Source organism: Columba livia, chromosome 5 (genome assembly GCF_036013475.1).
Source record: "Columba livia isolate bColLiv1 breed racing homer chromosome 5, bColLiv1.pat.W.v2, whole genome shotgun sequence".
Lineage (NCBI taxonomy): Eukaryota > Metazoa > Chordata > Aves > Columbiformes > Columbidae > Columba > Columba livia.
The window spans coordinates 44,108,146-44,126,455 of NC_088606.1; the positions used below are offsets into that span (position 1 = coordinate 44,108,146).

Genomic DNA, 18,310 nt, shown 5'->3' on the forward strand with positions numbered 1-18,310 from the left:
TATATTTATAAACATTAATAAGGTCACCCCTCCTTTTTATATTTATAAACATTAATAAGGTCACCTCTCAGTCTCCTCTTCTGCAAACTAAAGAGACCCAGCTCCCTCAGCCTTTTCTCATAAGGGAGATGCTCCACTCCCTTAATCATCTTCGCTGCCCTACGCTGGACCCTCTCCAGCAGTTCCCTGTCTTTCTGGAACTGAGGGGCCCAGAACTGGACACAATATTCTAGATGTGGTCTCACCAGGGGGGAGTAGAGGGGAAGAAGAACCTCTCTCGATCTACTAACCAACCCCCTTGTAATACACCCCAGGATGCCATTGGCCTTCCTGGCCACAAGGGCACAGTGCTGGCTCATGATCACCCTGTTGTCCACCAGGACCCCCAGGTCCCTTTCCCCTACACTGCTCTCTAATATGTAATTTCACCACTGGGACAAAGCTGGGCACCAGGTTAAAGTCCAAGATTATGAGCATCCAAACCTATGAGCATCCATATGAAAATGGAACCTTAAAGGGGGAGCAAAAAACTTTTATACCACATGCATCAATTACATTAAACTTTTGCTAGAGCACTAAACTGCTTGCCCACTTCAAGTAACACTGGCTTATCTGCTCATATTCATTCCCAGGTATCCACACCCAGGAGCCATTGGAAGACGGAGGTCCTTTCAGACCGAGTTAAATAAAAGAGGCAGTCCTGTTTATGAGAGCTTTCACCTCTGCATATTGAAGCTCAGCAATACTATCAGTATCAACACTTGCAGTACGTACTGCCACATACAGGATCCATACAGTGGCTGCATAGCTTCCTCCTGTGTTGTCTGGTTCCTGCCATTGACACACAAACACATTTACAGCTGAGCAAGCAACAGTTTAAGCTGGAAAGGTGGTGTGTTTTTTTTTCTGCCTACGTTTCTCTTTAGCTGCAGTTGGCCTAAACCTTCGCAATGCCTTGCTTGCACTGGCATGCAAACCTGAACTGCAGCGAAAGAAGGTTGGCCCATGGTCGCTGCTGTGCCTTGGCTGTGGGGCGCAGCAGCCAGGCTGAGCCCAAGGAAGCAACAGAATCTGTGATTCTGTGAAGCAGTGTTTTCAGCCTTGATAGGTGTTTGGTCATAAAACACAACTCGGAGCCCAGTGCTAACCCATGGACACTTGTACTTGTTTCAGAGGTTGGCTCTCTCAGTCACGCTGATTTAGCAGAACCTCTATGTACAAAATTACTCCTATTTCATGGAACTGTTTTAAAAGTCGCACCTTTAGTTAATCCACCCAGACTCAACCAAAACTTTCACGGCAAAGAAAAATCCAAAGTTAAACCAGCCTTTTCTTTTAAGGGTAGTAGAAGTTCAGCTTCCTCTAGGTTTTGGAACACAGAGAGCTCAGGAAAAGATTCTCTCTTTCAAACCAATCCGGGCACACACGCAATTTTGTCCATGTGCATTAGAAGCACAGCTCCCCGCAGCGAGGCCAATGATACTGCTGCTGTACTTGACTAGAAGGGAGCACAGAGGCTGCAAGGACACCCACTCTGCGCCCCTACCCAAGCACAGCATGTGCTGCCAGACTGATCAAGGGCAGCCACAGGCTCCTAGGAGGCAGCAACCCCTCCTCTGAGCTGCTGCAGCCTCAGCACAGCACTGGCGTAACCCAGAACATGCTGAAGTGATGCAGCTCCACCACAGGACACGCTGGACCTGCTCATGGAGGTGCGGACGTTGAGGGGCTGCAGCTGCAGCCAGTACGAGAAGGGAGGGAGCGAGTCACCCAGAAGGGAGAGCTGTCAGTACCTCAGGAGGCTGCGAGTGACCCTTCTGGATAAATCAGCACTGGACACACTCCTTACAGTTGTGAGCTCGGGAAGGAGTGCATCAACTTAGATGACCTGGCTCTGGGAAAATGACGTTAACTCTCTAAGAACAACGTAAAGAATTAGCAACCCAACTTGATAAATTTAATTTTTTTTTATTAACAATCATTTTACATTACAAGGATAATATGACAAAAGGAAGGTTCTCGTGTACATACTATGATATATCAACATAGCTCTATTCGTATCCAGTGTCCTAGGTCCTTTCACACAGGTACTATAAAGCATAGTCTGTAAAGTAATAACATTTTAATGTTCTCCAAAAGAGTGATATTAACATATTAATACATATGTAGTAATAGACATCTAGATATTTTTCTCTCATTTTGTGTGTGTGTGTGTGTGTGTGTGTGTGGTGGGTGAGAGATCGCTTGAAACAGTTCAGCAGGGCTGTGCTTGTATCTGGATATGGAGAGGTCTGAGAAAATCTCTTGTTTTCTGGAAGTAGAAATGCATTTTTGCCAACAGTCGGGTGAGTCTATGAGGATGCCATGACTGGCAGAAAACTCTGTAGCCCTCCTATAGCAATTGGGATATTACAGCATATGAGACATGGTTCCCCCACGTAGCCCAGCGAGCTTATTTGACATGAGGTGCAGTGCATGGGAGCCCCTCGCCAGGTGACAGCACCACCGGCACGGGCGGTGAGGCCACGGGCTGAGCCTACGCAAGTGTCAGTGGCATCCAAAGGAGGAGGCTGGGAGCGAGGAAACCATCTCTGAGGTTTGTGAGGAACACGTGCCGGGGAGCTCCCCGCTGGCGCTGCGTGCCTGAGGCTGCAGCAGCACTGGGAGCCACCGGCGGGTGGGTTGCGGCTGAGGTGGATTACCAGTTGTGTGGAGGAGAGGCCTGGGAGAGGGCGCTGAGGTGTGTGACAGGGCTTGGGGGGAGCTTGCACAGCATCTGCTCATGCAAAACCAGTGTAACGAGTCATTCGGCTGTCAGAATTACAACTCACCCTCCTCCTGATCGAAGCTAACCATTAAAACAAACGGTGAGGAGCAGAGTTATTGCCAGGCCTGGCGTGGAGCTGCAAAGCCAAACCTCCATGTCGCCCCTTTGACCCTCATGGGGAAGCAGCACAGTGACCCACCACTGGCTGCCAGCCTGGCCAGAGGCACTTCTCGGGTCCCTCCCGTGTGCCAGCCAAGGGCTTTACCCAGCAGCAGGGTCAGTGTCCTTCAGCAGCTGTGCAAAGGGAGGGAGGGATGGAGGGACAAGGCGGTTGTCCATCCTGCAGGCATCAGCAGACACTCAGGGAAGGCTGATCCATTGCCCAAATCCACCACCAATCGCAGCATGGAAATGCCTATCACGCAAAATAAGTGTCTCTTTGCACGGGCAAGGCAAGAAGGCTGTACCCTTCAGTCAGGCAAGGTCAGCATGCCACGTGTTGGGGCCCAAAGGCCCCACACCCTCCAACCGTATCTTCCACGCAATCACATCATTCCCTTTCCTCCAGAAAAACCATCCGGGCCCCCGGCCAGGCAGGCTGCTCACCAGCTGAGGGGCGGCTGCGAGACCTGAGAGAGTGAAGCAGCTCCTGCAGCAGAGCAACAGCCAGCCTGACCCGACAGAGCTGCACATGCCTCCGCAATGGGGCTTGCACGCTCCTATCCTTATCAATCCAAATTTACGGTCTCCTCTCACTCACACTGCTCCAGCTCTGTACGCCATCCCTGCCACCTCCAACTGCGTGGCAGTGACCTTCCCTCCGCTCAGTAACGCTTTTGCACTCCTGCTGCCATCACCCAGCGCCATGGCTGTCGCCGACCGATGCTGCGAGTGAACCCACGCTCTCGCTGGGTGCTGCACAAGCACCTGCTGGCACAGGGTCTCCCTGGCAGCATGCCAGCGACAGCCAAGGAACACAGGTGGAACAGCAGAAAGCACCAGTACCCACAGTTGCCAAATGCATCCGTGCAGAGAGAAAAGTGCATATGAGGGTGGGTTACATATCTGTCCAAGTGTGAACACACAGGACCTCAGGCAGAGGTTTACTCAGGAGAAGACAAGGACACTTGAGCATTTTCCCCCACCAAGACATTCCCCTATTACACAGACCTTACTTAGCACTTGGTTAACATGCCAGCAAGGAAACTCCTTGCCCTAACCACAACAAAGCCCCTCTCCATAGAGTGCTATACACATAAATGTAGGCCTCAGTGTATGGCTAAAACTATCCCAAAGTCCAAAGTCTTCAGTGTTACGTGCCTTGTGCCAGAACACAGGGCCAGCCTTACACAAGGGTGGTTGAGTCTATCTCTATATTATATCTTTATATCTATCGAAAACATAGAAATATATAAATATATAAGATTTTATTTATAGATATATAAGCATGTGATTTTTAATCTTTTGTACTGTGTGTATATGTACTGGGATGTGCGTATATACAATAGATAGACCATATGCATATGTACTGTATACATACACTAGCTTACATGCACACACATCATATGTGTCTCCAATGGAGACAGGAATTGCATAGGCATTACTGCGTTGAATATAATGGCCGGGGGAGCAACGTACCATTTCTCTGCTTTTAAGACCTCTTTTGACAGGGCTGAGAGGGGAATCTGCAAAAGCAGAGGCTGATGCTGCTTATTTGCAAGTCAGCTGTCTAGGTTGTCTTACCCACGGGTTAAACAGCAATCCTCATGAAATAAGAAAGAAACGGGACCCCGAAGACCCTGCGGGCCACCTGGTTGAGTTTGTGCTGTAAGAAAGAGATGGACTGAGTCTGAATCACGTCTGAGGAGTCCTATCAGCAAAAGCGCGACCAGCACGGGGGACATCACCATGCTCAGCTTGAGACCCAAGGCAGACGACACACCAGGACCCTGCCCACCGCGTCTCCTCATAACCCCCCGTGGTTCCCATGTGCTTTTGCTGGTATGGGAAGAGCTTTGGTCTCTTGTGAGGATTATCCCTGCTGAGTTCAGTCTCGTGGCTGGAGGCCCCGGACCCCTGCAGCCACCGGCAAGCCCTGCAGAAGGACATGTCTCCCATGTGCTTCATGGATTTCTGCTTCACAGCACGGTAAGAGAGGCAAGGAGCCTGGGCAGAAAGTGGGGAGGGGAAACTGACAACAAAAAAGCCCATGGGCTAGAAATACAAACCCCAAGGGTCTGAAGAAGTGTGCGTCATTCACAGGCAGATGCCATAGCCAAGATATGGGAGGAAGGAGAGAATAAAGAGCTCATTTGAGAAAAACTAAATCCTTCTCTCTTTGCAGCCAGAGCAGTTCAAGATGCTGTGAGCAACACATTCAAAATAACCTCTTCTTGCTTGCTCAGCACAGCAGGAAAGGCATCAACTAAACTCAATGCATGGCAATCTCTCAGCTAAGGAGTTTTCCTTCTGCAGCACACTGAGCCCTCCCCACGGCCACTGCTGCCCCCTGGCCGGGCCCTGGGGTTTGCAAACAGGGCACAGAAACGCACCTGCTCCCAGGCAAGGCTGGGCAGGCGGGGCACTGGGAAGCCAGGGGCACTTTGCATTGGTATTCCTCCCTATCTTGCTCGTGCTGGCAGTCACGTTTCCATCCACAGACCATCCATGGGAGTAACAGCTACAGATCTGAGATAGGCAGGTAAACCTAGAAGAAAAGCTTGCAAAGCACCTGTGTTTGTCTAGAACAATACTGTGTTTATTTTCTGACGTGAGGGAAACGGGGAATTGTGTTGGGGGAGCTGGGCTGGGCCGGCTGCTCCACCAAGCGCTCATTTCCCTCCATGACCCATGCAAGACGGCTCTGACCTTTCCCATCGTGGGTGTCTGCAATATCCCACACAGGGACCCGCTCTTCCTACCGACACCACTCACAGGTCCATGCAGAGTTACTTGCAGAAGAAACAAGTGCCTTCCCTTTGCCACTGACTGCCTGAAGATACAAAACACCACTCACAGCATGTTTCACTGTGCCATTAGGAATAAGAGCAGCCAGGGAAAGATGTCACTGATGAAGGCAGGATTTGCAAACGAACCAAAGGAAAGGAGTGGCAAATTAGAGGAATAATTTCTGAACAAGTCTCTAGCAGCTCTTACCTTGCCAACAAGGCGAAGCACCATTTTCTCCCCAGTGGCAAAAGTCAAGAGAAGAGGCTCAGAGCAAGAGCTGTTAACAGGCCTCTGCTGCTCCTGTCTGCAAAGGGGTCTGGAGACCGTCCACAGGTGTCTCTTGCCTCCACGCAGCCCAAGCGCTCTGACAGGCCTCCGTGACAGAGCCACGTGCCAAGGAGCTTTCACTGCTGCAACAGAAGGGCACATGATTTTTTTGCCAAAACAAAGAGCTATGGAGTTGAGCAAAGAAAAAATAATTACCAAAAAAGAAAAAAAGAAGAAGGAAGCTGTCTTTACAGGCTTTTCAACAGCCACAGCAGCTTGCATCAAATATCTTTGTTACTTTTGCTCTTACTGTCACATGCATGCTTGGCAAGGAAGACTCTACCTCACCTGCCCATTCCCCTCTGGTGCATCAGTTCACTGCTTCTCTCCAATATCTACCTTCGCCTTGCCCATCTCCAGGTCAGAGAGTAACGAAGAGGCAATTCTTCTACCATTTTTATCTTTTTTTTATCTCCTCAAATTTCATCCAAGGAGGGTGCCTGCCACCTCCCCGGCCGGGAGCAGCTCTGTGAGCTTTGTGGCAGCACCCTGAGCAGAGCTGACTCACCAGGCCTGGCGGGATACAGGCACCTCGTGTGGAGAGATCCCTGTTTTATGCTCAAGCAAACAACCTTCCAAGTCTGCAGAGCTGGTGGAGAGTTTCCAGTTTAATTTTTACTTTTCTAGACGAATGGGTCAATTTTATCACCTAATTTATTGGGAAAGACTGGAAAAAAATGCAAACAAAGCCATTATTCTGCTTGCTAGGTGTTGCATATCAATGCCCCGGCACGACGCCCTGAGCTAGCTCGTGATGTTTCCATGAAGACCGCAGGGAGAAGTAACCCCGCCAGCATTTCGGCAGCAGGCGGGTGGCCTCGGTGCAGCCTGTGTGCTGCACTTGCCATCTGAGGTAGGGCAAAGGGGCAGGGAGTAAGTGCTGCAGAGGGTACCCCGCCTGCCCAGCCCTCACCGATACATTCGCAAGGGTCTGCTCTGCTCCCCTCGGACCATCTGGCCGAAAAGCCTTGTTTTACGGCAAAGGGGGCAGAGTCAGGACGCAAAGACTGATCACCACTAGTGCTTTGGATGGGCTCAGTCCCTCCTCAGTCCCACAGGGACAGAGGGGAGACACTTCCAAAACTCTGGTCAATACCAGTCTAGCTGTTCCCATGGGGTCCAAAAGCTGAGCCGGTGTACAGCGGCTAGGCTGCACGCCTCTGCCCAGCGCCGGCTGCGTAGGGCAAAGGGGTTAGCGGGAGGTGAGTGAGGCCCAGGCAGAAGTGCGTGTTTTCCTGGGGAAGACAGTGTGTGAACCCTGGCAGTGGAAGTGACTCCGAGAGAGATCGGTTCCAAACATGCTACATCTCCATTGAAAACAAACAAAAAAGTTTAAAAAATAAAATAATATTATATATATATATATTTATATAAATGAAAAGCTATCAACTAGCAGCAACGGTTCTAGAGATATCTTAGCACCAAGACCAAGGGCAAGGGTATAACAGGAGAAAGGAAAGGTTCAGTGTTGCTGATACCACCATCATGTTTCCAAACAACACAGCTTGGCACAAAGCTCGTCCCTCTGAGAAGTTAGAACATGTTGGCTCAGATACCTTCTGGACAACAGGTTCTCACTTCCACGATGGTCTGGTCAGGTTGGTGCTGTCCATGCCACATCAGCGGGGCAAGGCACTAGCATCTGTGGAGTTTTTGCACCTTTTTTTGCGTTTTTGTTTTTGTTTTTGTTTTTTTTTGGTTGCCTTTTTTTTTTTTTTTTTTCTAACCTGAAGTGATATTGTGTGAATGGCTGGAGCTCATTTACTTTAAAAGAATAAAACAAAGAAGAACCCCAAGCCCACAGAACAATCTCTTTGTGATGGAAGGTGCAAGTCCCCCATTCACATGTCAGCTGGACTCCACATCCCTTCAAGAAAGGAAGAAATATTTTGCAGGAAGAAGCCAAGCATCCCTTCTTCCTGCTGTCATCAGTCTGCTGTGCTGTGGAACATGTTACCTTGGTCAGAAGAGAATACATGAACCTTTATAGGACATCATCACATGAATAAAATCCAAGATAATCTTGCATTGATAGCTCCTGCCACCAAACCGCAGCAGGTTTTTTTTTTTTTCAGTCATTCCAATCAAAACAAAACAAAACAAAAAACCCACAACAATCTAGGATTATAAAGACATAGTATAAATAATGTAAATTAGAATATAATTTTTTAAGCCTTTGAATCTCCACCCAGAGAGGGCTCTTGACTCATTGGCTGTCTAGCTTCCACAGCAGCCCTGGTTTTGAATGAATAGTTGTATATATATATATATATATATATTTATCTCCTACAATATAAAAATATAAATGCAAAAATTTCCCCCTGCCTTCTCTATTTTGCTATTTTATAGTCTGCACATGACATCATGTTACAATATATGGATGATAGACTGGTACTACGGTTATCATAAAAGGAGCTGAAAGCCAAGTATTACTCTACAGCCCAGAAGTAAGGAGAACTGAGAAAAGGGGCATCACAGTTTAGTGGAGGCATTTGTTTCTAAATCAGAAGAAAACCCCAAAATCATGCCCCAGCCCTCCCCTCCTGCCAGTAAGCTCTGTGAGTGAAGAAAACCCCCACTTGAGCAAAGGAAACTGGGTAGAGCTGGAGAGACAGGGGCAACAGAAACGCACGGGATGCTCTGTCGGGAATCAGAAATGTGACGGTCGTCAACAAAAGGTTCAAATGGCTCAATAACTGGACTGAACAATGGAAAGAGAGGCAGAGATTAAAACTGAGGGAAAAAGAAAATAATAAAAACCAACCAACAAACAAACAACCCCAAAACAAAACAACACAGAAAACAACCCAACAGACCAACAACACACATTCAAAGGAAACCGCCGGGAGGATGAGGCTGACAAAGACCCGTCGTCTAGCTTATAGATCATTAGGTTTGAACATGTAGAGTATGGCCCCAGCACATGCTTCTAAAGAACAAAATGTTGCCACCTACACTGCAGCTGCCATGGTTGGAGACACCAGTGAATGTCTAAATATTGTCTCAATCTTTAAAATTCTGCTTAGCTTCTATCAGACGCACATCGTCTTAACTTTTAAATTTTCAGTGTGGGTTTTTCCTTAATATATATAATATATATATATATATTTTATATAATATATCAAAGTTTAGAGTATAGATTTAAAAAAATTATTCAACAGCTTTCTGATCTGAGGCATTCCTTCCTAAATATCTGGGTAGAACTCAGAGCCATGGTCCATGCTCTGCAACATTGGCTTCTGATCAAGAGACGACATCCTGCTCAGCATTTCTGCTGACAGTGCGTAACTATTGCCTGACTTCTCTTCGAACCAACTATCTAGTGCTCTCTTGCAATCAAAGTTGGCAATGGGTGGCCCGTTCACGGCAATTGTCAAAAGATCACTGAGCTGCTCCAGCGTGAGTCGGGAGCGGTTGTTTTTGCGCACTCTTTGCAGGGCGGTGCGCCCCTTCTCACAGCAGGCTGATGAGGTGGGAAGGACCTTGAGGATCTGAACTATTTTATTTAGGAGGGGGAATCTCTGTTTGTATTTACAAATGTGACTGAGCAAGTCTTTAAAACCGTTTTTGGTATAATAATCCACCTTGAGTTCTCGCCACTCCATCAGCAGACTCCCTCGGGTGTCCATCCCCTCTCTGCAAACCTCTCTGGAAAATGATGGGACCGTCTCCAGGTGTTCATATATTTGTACCATATCCTCCTTCCCATAGCTCATGAGCTCATCAGTGCTTCTGGGCCAGGCTGCAAGGTCAAATACCTGGCAGGCCTTCACAAATGTCCTGCTACGGGAATCAAACCTTTGGGCTAGGATCACCTGGGTCTTCTGGCAGATCTTTTCTCTGATCGACTGGAATTTGGCTTCAGCCACCCGTAGGTTTTTCACAGCAATGCCATTAAAGCTTTCACGGAAGTTTTCCTCAAATTCCTGCAAGTACTCCCCAGGCGAGTCTGCTAGCCGGCTGATCTCCTGGATGGCCTCCTCTATTTTATCGTCCACCTGTGACACAAGAAGGTACTCCCCTTGGAAGACGTAGGCGAGGCGTGACAGCACAGCAATCACATCCAGCAGGAAGTAGATGAGTTTAATCGACTGGTAGTCCATCAAGAACTGCAGGAGGGCCAAGGCAATGGCGGAAGCATCCGCCCGTTGGGTCTGTCCACTGACATCTTTGAGGTGGGCCACAACCTCAAGATAGTCCTTGATTAGAGCATTGAGCACATTCTGCTCCCCAATGATCCACTTCACTGCTCGAATGTCTCCCAGGAACTCAGTCTCCTCACACAGAGTGGCAGCAGTGACCCTCAACTCGCACATGAGTCGGGGAGAGTAACGATAGAAACTGAGCAGTTGCTTCAAATTGTTTTCCAGCTCCTCCAGGCACGGCAGTTCCTTCCCACTGATAGCATCCAAAATTTCCAAGTGAGGCCTGTGCACCATAAAGGGCAGGCAGAGAAGCCAGGGCAAGGTCTTTCTGATTGTCATGAACAAGTTGGCTCTCAGGCTAGCAGTAATGTTAGCACCATCAACTCCCAAGCCAATAGTTGGCTTCTCATCCTGCAGTCGTATTCCCAGGCTGGAAAAAGCTCTGTCTAACGCTTGGAGGTAACTTTCTGTTGTAGAAAAGCCCAGTTCCTGAAGAGACAGGAATTCAGTTGCTGGAGGCCCATCACTGCTCGTGTACTGGACATAAACCGCAACTGTGTCTGCAAGCAAGTCATCGCTCTGCCCATCCAGAATGATGCTGAGGAAGGGAGACTGTCGGATGCGTTCAACCAGGTCCTCTCGAAGAGCCTGGGCGATATGGTGGATTAGGATTTGGCAGTCTCCCTCATTCATATATTGATCCACCACCTTGAGTTCACACTTTCTCAGTAGTTCTGCCAGAGGCCGAAAGTCATAGTAGGGCCTTCCCTCCAGGGCCAAGTGGTAGGCTGTATTGAAGAGCAGGGTCATATTTCGGCACATCTCTTCTGTCTTCTCTGGGTGCATCCTGAGCTTGTAAAGCTGCAGGCACTTCTTGTGGAGGTTGCTCTGGCTGTGAAGCTTTATTGTGTGTATCTTGAACTGCTTTGAGCCAATGATGAAGGCTGAAGTCCGAGAGGATTGCACTGTGTACTGCCTACAGACGTGACACCACATTTCATTCAATGTTGGGGAGTACCGCAGAAACCAAAACTTTTTAAGCCACTCTTGCTTGAACCGCCGTATCCTCCGGCCCGTCGCAGAAGACATCTTGGAAGGTTCGTCTGTAGCAGCAATCATGTCATTGGACACCGACTCATCCGCAGAATCCACCTCTTGGTCATCGTCTTCCATGATGGTGGGAACTGAGATGATGCTTTCTGAAGCTGTAAGAAGAAAAAAGAAAAAAAATATGGTATTTACAAAGTTGCTGAGCTAGAGAAGGATCCTACTGGTGACAGTAGAGCATTGCTTGACAAGCTGGCCACAACCTGCCCTCTCCTGCCCACAAGGCACTATGGGTAGAATTGGAATAATGGCTTTGAAGAGAAAATAAAGCAATGTTTCTTGCATATGAACTTTGTCTCCAATATGCCACAATGGACAGCAAGAGAGGACACTACATCCTGGCCATTTGCACAATACACAATGTGACACAAATATTCCATTTGGTGAAGGCTCCTGGCTGCTTGACAGCATGTTCCTGGAGGAAATGAAACATCTTTGGAAAGGGACACATGGTTGTATTAAGGCAGTGGAGCAAACAGAGAGGGCTTTCCAACAAGGAACACAGCAGGACATAATTTCATACACAAAGAGTGCACATTTCAGTGTTACCACAGTCATTCAGACTTTCTTGGTAGCATGTGAGGCACTGTGGAGGGGCTTCCGCTGAAAGAGAATACATCAAAAATACAGAAAACAAACTGTCTGCAATGGAATGTCTTTTTTATTGGCAGTGCATTATCAGTTACAATGGCAACAAAGAGAACAAGTTGTCATACAGAGTCTTTCCCAGACAGTGTTTTCCACTGTGATCATGGCTGTGTCAGTTCCTGACCCACCCGGTCACAAAACCTGACAATAAACCTTCCACAGAACCACATGTTCACCTGAATACTCAGAGCAAAATGCTCTAGATGGGTACACAGCACACAGGCATCTCACTACTCTCCTTAGGCAGGGTTTGGAGAACGCTGTTACTTGGCAAGGCTTACCTGTGGGGTCCGAGAACTCTTGGAGCTCAGGTACCTGGGGCGGTAGCACCGGTGGCTCAGGTAACTTCCCAGATCTCAGCATGTCTAACTCGGCCTGCAGCTCCCGGATCTTCTTCTTCAGCCGGATGCAGTTGGGGCAGAAGGAGGTGGTGGGGATTTCATGGGAGTCACCTTGTGCAGAAGCCAGTGACAGCTCAGTTGGGCTGTCTGCTTTGAGTGACAGGGGTTCTTCTTCCTCATCTTCAAGGATGCCCACATCTTTGGCTAAGCTGAAAGAGGAACCGTGGGGGACTTTCCATTCCCCCTCACTCCGGATTCTGCTGAGGTTCAGGGAGCCATCCTGCATGGCACTGCCACACCTCTCAAAGATGTCTTCAGCCTGGTATTTAGATGCTTTTCTAATGGAATGCGGCGTACTCGTTGCTAACTGGTTCTCTTCAAATTTGGCGGACTCCAAGGAAGCCTCCAGGACATCCTTGAAGATGAGGTCAATCTTTTTTTTCTTTGTTTGTGAATGGGATTCCACCTCATCACAGCTGCGCTTATAGGGACTCTTCCCTTGCTTTAATGGGGTGAGCTGGAGCGGCCCTCTTGCATCTTCTTGATTTTCCACATTCTTTTCTGACTTTTCCCTCTGCAACTTTTTATCTCCTGGAAAGGAAAATGAGGGGTGGGGATTATCACCGGGAACCGAGCAACATCCCTCAACCTAAAACTCAAACAAAAAAAGAACAAAAAGGCAGGCTGTATCCCTGCAGGTCTGCACATCATGTTACAAACCAGGGAACTGACACAACTCAGTGGAAAGCAAGGCTCACGAGAGGAGGAGCCCTGCTAATGGGCACATCTGCAAAAACAGAGATAGTCCTGGGTAGCCACAGCGGAGTAGGACCCTCACACTTTTAAGAGAAGAGAAACTACAGGCAGCTTGTTTAACCTAAAGATATAACCAACCTACAATGTGAATGACTATGAGGTGATTGATTGATCACAGTGGAACCTAATGCCCAGAGCCCAAGTGCCGTTTCGGCTGGCTGGAAGACCTGCCTGTGCCTGTTTTGACTTGGTAAAAGGTATCAGGTTTACAGCAGTGCAGTGAGAGATTTGGACCATTTCATGACAACCCCAGCGTCTGTGCACAACACAGCACAAAGTTTCAAGCCCCTTTACTCTCCTTCAGTTTGGAGGCTGCTCCAAGTAAAAGCAACTTGCACTCTTAAACCCCAAGATACTCATTGTTAACTGAGCTACGATGGGTGAAAGCCCTCGAAGGACGGGACATCTAGCTTGTCCCGGTGGAGTCTAAGAGTGTGGCCATTCAGTGATTAAAAAAAAAAAAAACAATAACAAAAGCAACCTCATACAAATTATTAATTGCTTAAAATAAAGGGAAGAGCCAGATTTCCTTACCTGGAAATTCAAAAGACGATAGGTTTGGCTCAATTTCCATCATTCTTCTATCTTGTAAATAACTTCAAGCATTGATGGCTTCCCAAACAAGACGCTGCTTTATGCTGATTTTTGGTTTTGTTTGCTTTTAAAGTGCATTCATGGTTTCATAAGAGTTAAGGAGCAAAAGCTACCTCTAAGAAGAGTAATGCTAAGAATGCAGAAAAGATGCAAGACTCAGAACAGCTAGAGTAAGGCACCGTAAAAAAGGGCTGGCCCAAATGGCAGTGGGTTTTGATGTTGGCTGGCAACCCCAGTCACTTCTTGAGTGAATCCATAACAACAGATCTCATTGTCAACAAACTGCCGAGAACTTCTATGGGCAAAGTTTTGAGTCTCTGTCCTAATATTTCCCCTGTAATGCACTATAATGGCTACTGGCAGAAGTGGGAATTTAGAAAATGGATTCTTCTTCTTCTTTGGCTGTTTTTGCCCCCAACTGAGTGGTTCAGCTCTATGGAGAAGCTAGAAATGACAAGACAGTCCCTCAAATTATTGGTCTCAACTCCATTGACGAGGTGGGTCAGAAACGAAAGCTAGACACCATGTTATTCTTCTGTGAGTTAATAAATCATGCCACTTCACTCCACAAGCTGCTCTGCAGGGAATTTGAAACCTTTTAAATAGAAAGTGACTCAACAGATTTAGGTGCCGCTCCCTGACTGCCCCCCAGTGCCCTCCGAGCTGAGGTCATGTTGTCTTGCAAATCTAGCAATGGTCCAAGAGAGGCTCCTTGTTACAATGTCTCTGCGCTGCTTTTGCAAATGCAGGCTGAGCCCAGTTTGCTGCAGGATGAGTTCACCAAGACGCCAGGGGGTTCCTAGGATGACCCCTGCAGCCACGTGGGATTCTCCCTGAGCGTGCAGTAGTCTCTGGTGGGTCCTGAGGAGCCCAGAGGCAGATCTTCACCACATTCATGGCACAGAGCAGGCTGTGAGTTAGCATTTCAGCTGACAAAAACCATGACACCACCACTAAAGGCATGTCTGTATGGCAGGGCAATCATTCGTGGCCTTGATGTCCCTCCAGAGCAGCTGCTCCAAGGGCATAGTCTTTCTCTTGCCGTACTTTCAGAAAGGGCTAAGCCATCTGGACAACTAATGTGTGCATGGGATGCAGCGGCATCACTGCAGTCTGTACCTAATCACTCAGTAATGTTTATTAACATAAAAAAGCACATTCATGCCAATGTTAATTCAGAAGTGGGAATTGCCCAAGTACAGTCATCAAGATGTAACACTGCAAGTGCATAATAACTCCAAGGTGATGGATGATAACCAGCTTTTTCAGGACATCTTGTCCACCCCATGATTAAAGAGGAGACACCTTTTACCAAGTCAAGGCAGCAACAGCAGCTGTGTAATAATATACATGGGAATCTTGATTAGAAAGTTATATTTAGTGTGGCTGCTCCTCTGAGGCCCTGCCATTCTGTGGCTAAGCCTGGAAAGAAATGCCCCTAATTAACTTCAGGTCCCAGTATTGTGTAGGTGAACAGATGCATTAAGAATTTTTGCCTTCCTCTAAAGCTTCCTGTATTGCTGACATTACATTGACCTAAAGAACCGCTGGGTTTGTTCCAGCACAGCTACTCTTAAGATAACAATTTTTATCCAGGGAAGAATCAGTCTGACAAGTACAAAGCCTCCTGTACGTTGTACACTAAGGAGTCTCTAGCTGATGTCGCGCTGATCCCAAATTATCTTTCTGAAGAAAGAGGAGATAAATTAGGCGAGGAAAACGGACATACAAACACACCAAGGAAATCTCTCTTTCATATGCACACAAAACCAGCCAGAGCTCCCTCAAACAGGCTGCTCACAGGAGCCAGAGAAAGCAGTATGTTCAGAAGAAAAACCTAATGCCTGTCTGTGGGACCACCAGCTTGGCAATCTTCAGGCCAGGAAGTCTCGTGACAGAGAAGCTCTGTGATCCCTGGTCTTTGCATCAGGCCCTTGCAGCACACCCACGATATGACACGACACAACACGACACGGCACGACATGACACAACACGGCACAAATCTTTCTTTTATGATCTCCATGACAGCGGTTATATTCTTCTTCTTGTACACCCATCCATCCATGTCATGCAGAGTTCTCACCCAGAGGTGCTCTGCTTCCAGAAATGCAGCTCTCCTCTCACAGCCTGGGCATTACCTACTTCACCCACTACACTCGGTCCAACAAGTGTGGCAGCCCAAGGGCATCGGGGGAGAGGGTGGAAAGGGAGGGGACTCACCGCTTGTGAGATTTCTGTTGATGGTCTCCTGGGACATACAATGCAACCGCTTCATGTAATCCTCACTGTACCAGACCCGCAGCTTCTCCCCAGGGTGGATGTCACGGCAGGCACGGAAGTAAATCCTCTCGCTGTGCTGGAAGGCCATCAGGTTCTGCTCCCTCTCCTCCCGAGAGATGATCACGTACCTGAGGGCAAGGTGACAAGGCAGGCATGAAACACAGACGTTTCTCCTGTGCCTGCCCTTGCACCAGAATGACAAGCATGAGGAAGCCAGAATGACCTTCAGAGAGAGCCATCAACAGCCAGACTGGAAAGCATGGAGCTGTAAGTAATGGTGTGCAAATTGCCAGAGGTACAGGACAAAGAGCATGGACATCCAGGGAACACTAAGACAGTGGGTCCATTTCTGCTGTGGAAGGAATGACAGCAATGTGCATCCATTCTGAAGGACTATCTCTGCCAGTAATGGTGACACAAACACTTATGGGCACAACTTTTTTTGCCTAGAGATGGAAACAAGGATTTCTGGATTCCCCACCATCACTTCACATTCCAGGGCCTCCTCGTTTATTCTCAGGAGCATCCAGAGTGCGGCAGGGTCCCTCCGTCTGTCTCTTTCCCAAACCCACCATCCTTCTTTTTAGCATAAATCAGATTGCCTTGCTTCTCTGCTCTCAGACAAGCACAAGTGAGATAATCAGGGCAGAAACAGGGACATCTAACGTGCATGGGGGTATTATATGGTTGTCCAAAAGGAAACCAAGGACTGGAAGGTTTTGCACTTGGGCTTTCAGCAGGGTGTGACATAAAAATACAAACAGCCCTGCACATCTCAGGAAAGCCCAGCACCATGTTGTGGGGATCTCATGGCACTGCTGACAGAATGACTGCTTTCTGGGCATGGGGTTCATTTTCCCGGTTTAAAACAGCTAAATTTCAGCTCAACAGAAATGCATTAATTCACACTCCAAACAACTGTCCTTCTGTGCAACCTGGAAAGACAAGAGATCTATAGCTAGGATGGTATCATTTGCCCGCACACTCCCTGTGCTCTTGCTAGAGGACATGGAAAAGGCTTTGTAATACTGGTTCCAGCTGCTACCAACATGAGCTTGTCACACCCACCCAGGACCAGGAGGAGTCCCTGTCACAGTATGTACAGACCCGAGAACAGATATGAAGAGTTCGCAGCTAAAAGCTTTTTTCTTCTCCTACGCCATTTGCCTCTAGTATTCAGCACTCCCTGCCACAGCAACATTAATGAAGATGAGCTGCATATGGCTCCTCTGACATCTGCTGCCACTAGGCCTTGCCTAACATGCCCTTATAGTTCATGAGTATTTCTTCATCTTAAGAAATCTGTCAGTTTTTCCCTGAATGCTCTCCCCTTCTCCAGCCATGTGCATGCACAGATACAAGCCCACCCACATGTGACCTCACTATCCCACACTTCTAAGGCCACAATCTTGGTGAAATTCCCTGCAAAACACAGAAAACAAGTCTGCAGTGGCTCAGATGGCCCATAGCTCCAGCAATTCTGGTTTTAATGTTAAGCAACTCTGCATGTGCCTGCACTAAGCTGTATTTTTCCTAACGTGTGCTAACCAGCATGCTCCACAATCTTCAGTAATTATTTAAACAGCAGGCTCTGGCATTGCCAAAATTAGCGAAACATTGGCTTTTGTTAACCCTTATTCTACTTTTGATCACAAAACAAAAGAACTTTTAAATGATCATTTTGTGTATTTGAGAAGGAATGGAAGCCTTGACGAGCATGGTAGGAAGGAGGTCCTGGAACAGCAAACAGCTAGTGCTGCCAGGCTGTCACTTCTGGGTGTTAGTGATCACTCCACAAAATGTGTATCAGACATCCAGACAGTCATGAAATACACAACCCCTGAGATAAAGCAATATGCTGTGGTCTGTCTGATGCCCTGCAGCACAGGAGATCCTAGAAGATGCTCACCCCAGTCCAAACAAACGCTTGGATGCTTCCTAGCGCCAGTTAAGGAGAGCCTCTGCAGCCACTCTCCACCCTGCTGCCCAAACATCAGCTGGAACAACGATGAGATCTGGCTGCCCCTGCCAAGGAGCCCAGTTAACTGCAGAGATTTATCACCCCCAAGTCACTCATAGCCTCTTAACACAACATACAGGACTCTCACCCCCACAGCCAGAGGCCCTGACGAATTCATGGGCCAGCGGCAGTACTGTCCAGTGCACCCACAGCCAACTGCATTCGACAGTGAGATTTAGAAAATTCTCTAAAACACAGTTTTGTGTGGGAAAGGAAAGCCTGGTTAACTATTCCCACCAGGGCTCACTTTAATTACATAATATTTTATTAAACATAAGCATGCTTTTCCTGTTTGCTCTGCTGCCTGTAAACCCTT

At 47.8% G+C, this 18,310-nt stretch overlaps 1 protein-coding gene across 5 annotated transcripts in view; it reads right to left on the bottom strand.

Moving 5' to 3' along the window:
* Positions 1-7,388: 7,388 nt before the first annotated feature.
* The window catches only part of PRDM11 (PR/SET domain 11), a 45,083-nt gene continuing 34,161 nt past the window's right edge, over positions 7,389-18,310 (bottom strand). For 4 of the 5 annotated variants that reach the window (XM_065064742.1, XM_065064739.1, XM_065064740.1 and 1 more), the window contains exons 6-8: positions 15,915-16,102; positions 12,225-12,875; positions 7,389-11,393 (exon numbers count right to left, since the gene is read on the bottom strand). In XM_065064742.1, the coding sequence (XP_064920814.1) occupies positions 9,229-11,393; positions 12,225-12,875; positions 15,915-16,102 (3,004 nt within the window). In that variant the 3' untranslated portion in view covers positions 7,389-9,228. The remainder of the gene's footprint in view (positions 11,394-12,224; positions 12,876-15,914; positions 16,103-18,310) is intronic. The other variant, XM_065064743.1, reaches the window with a different exon arrangement.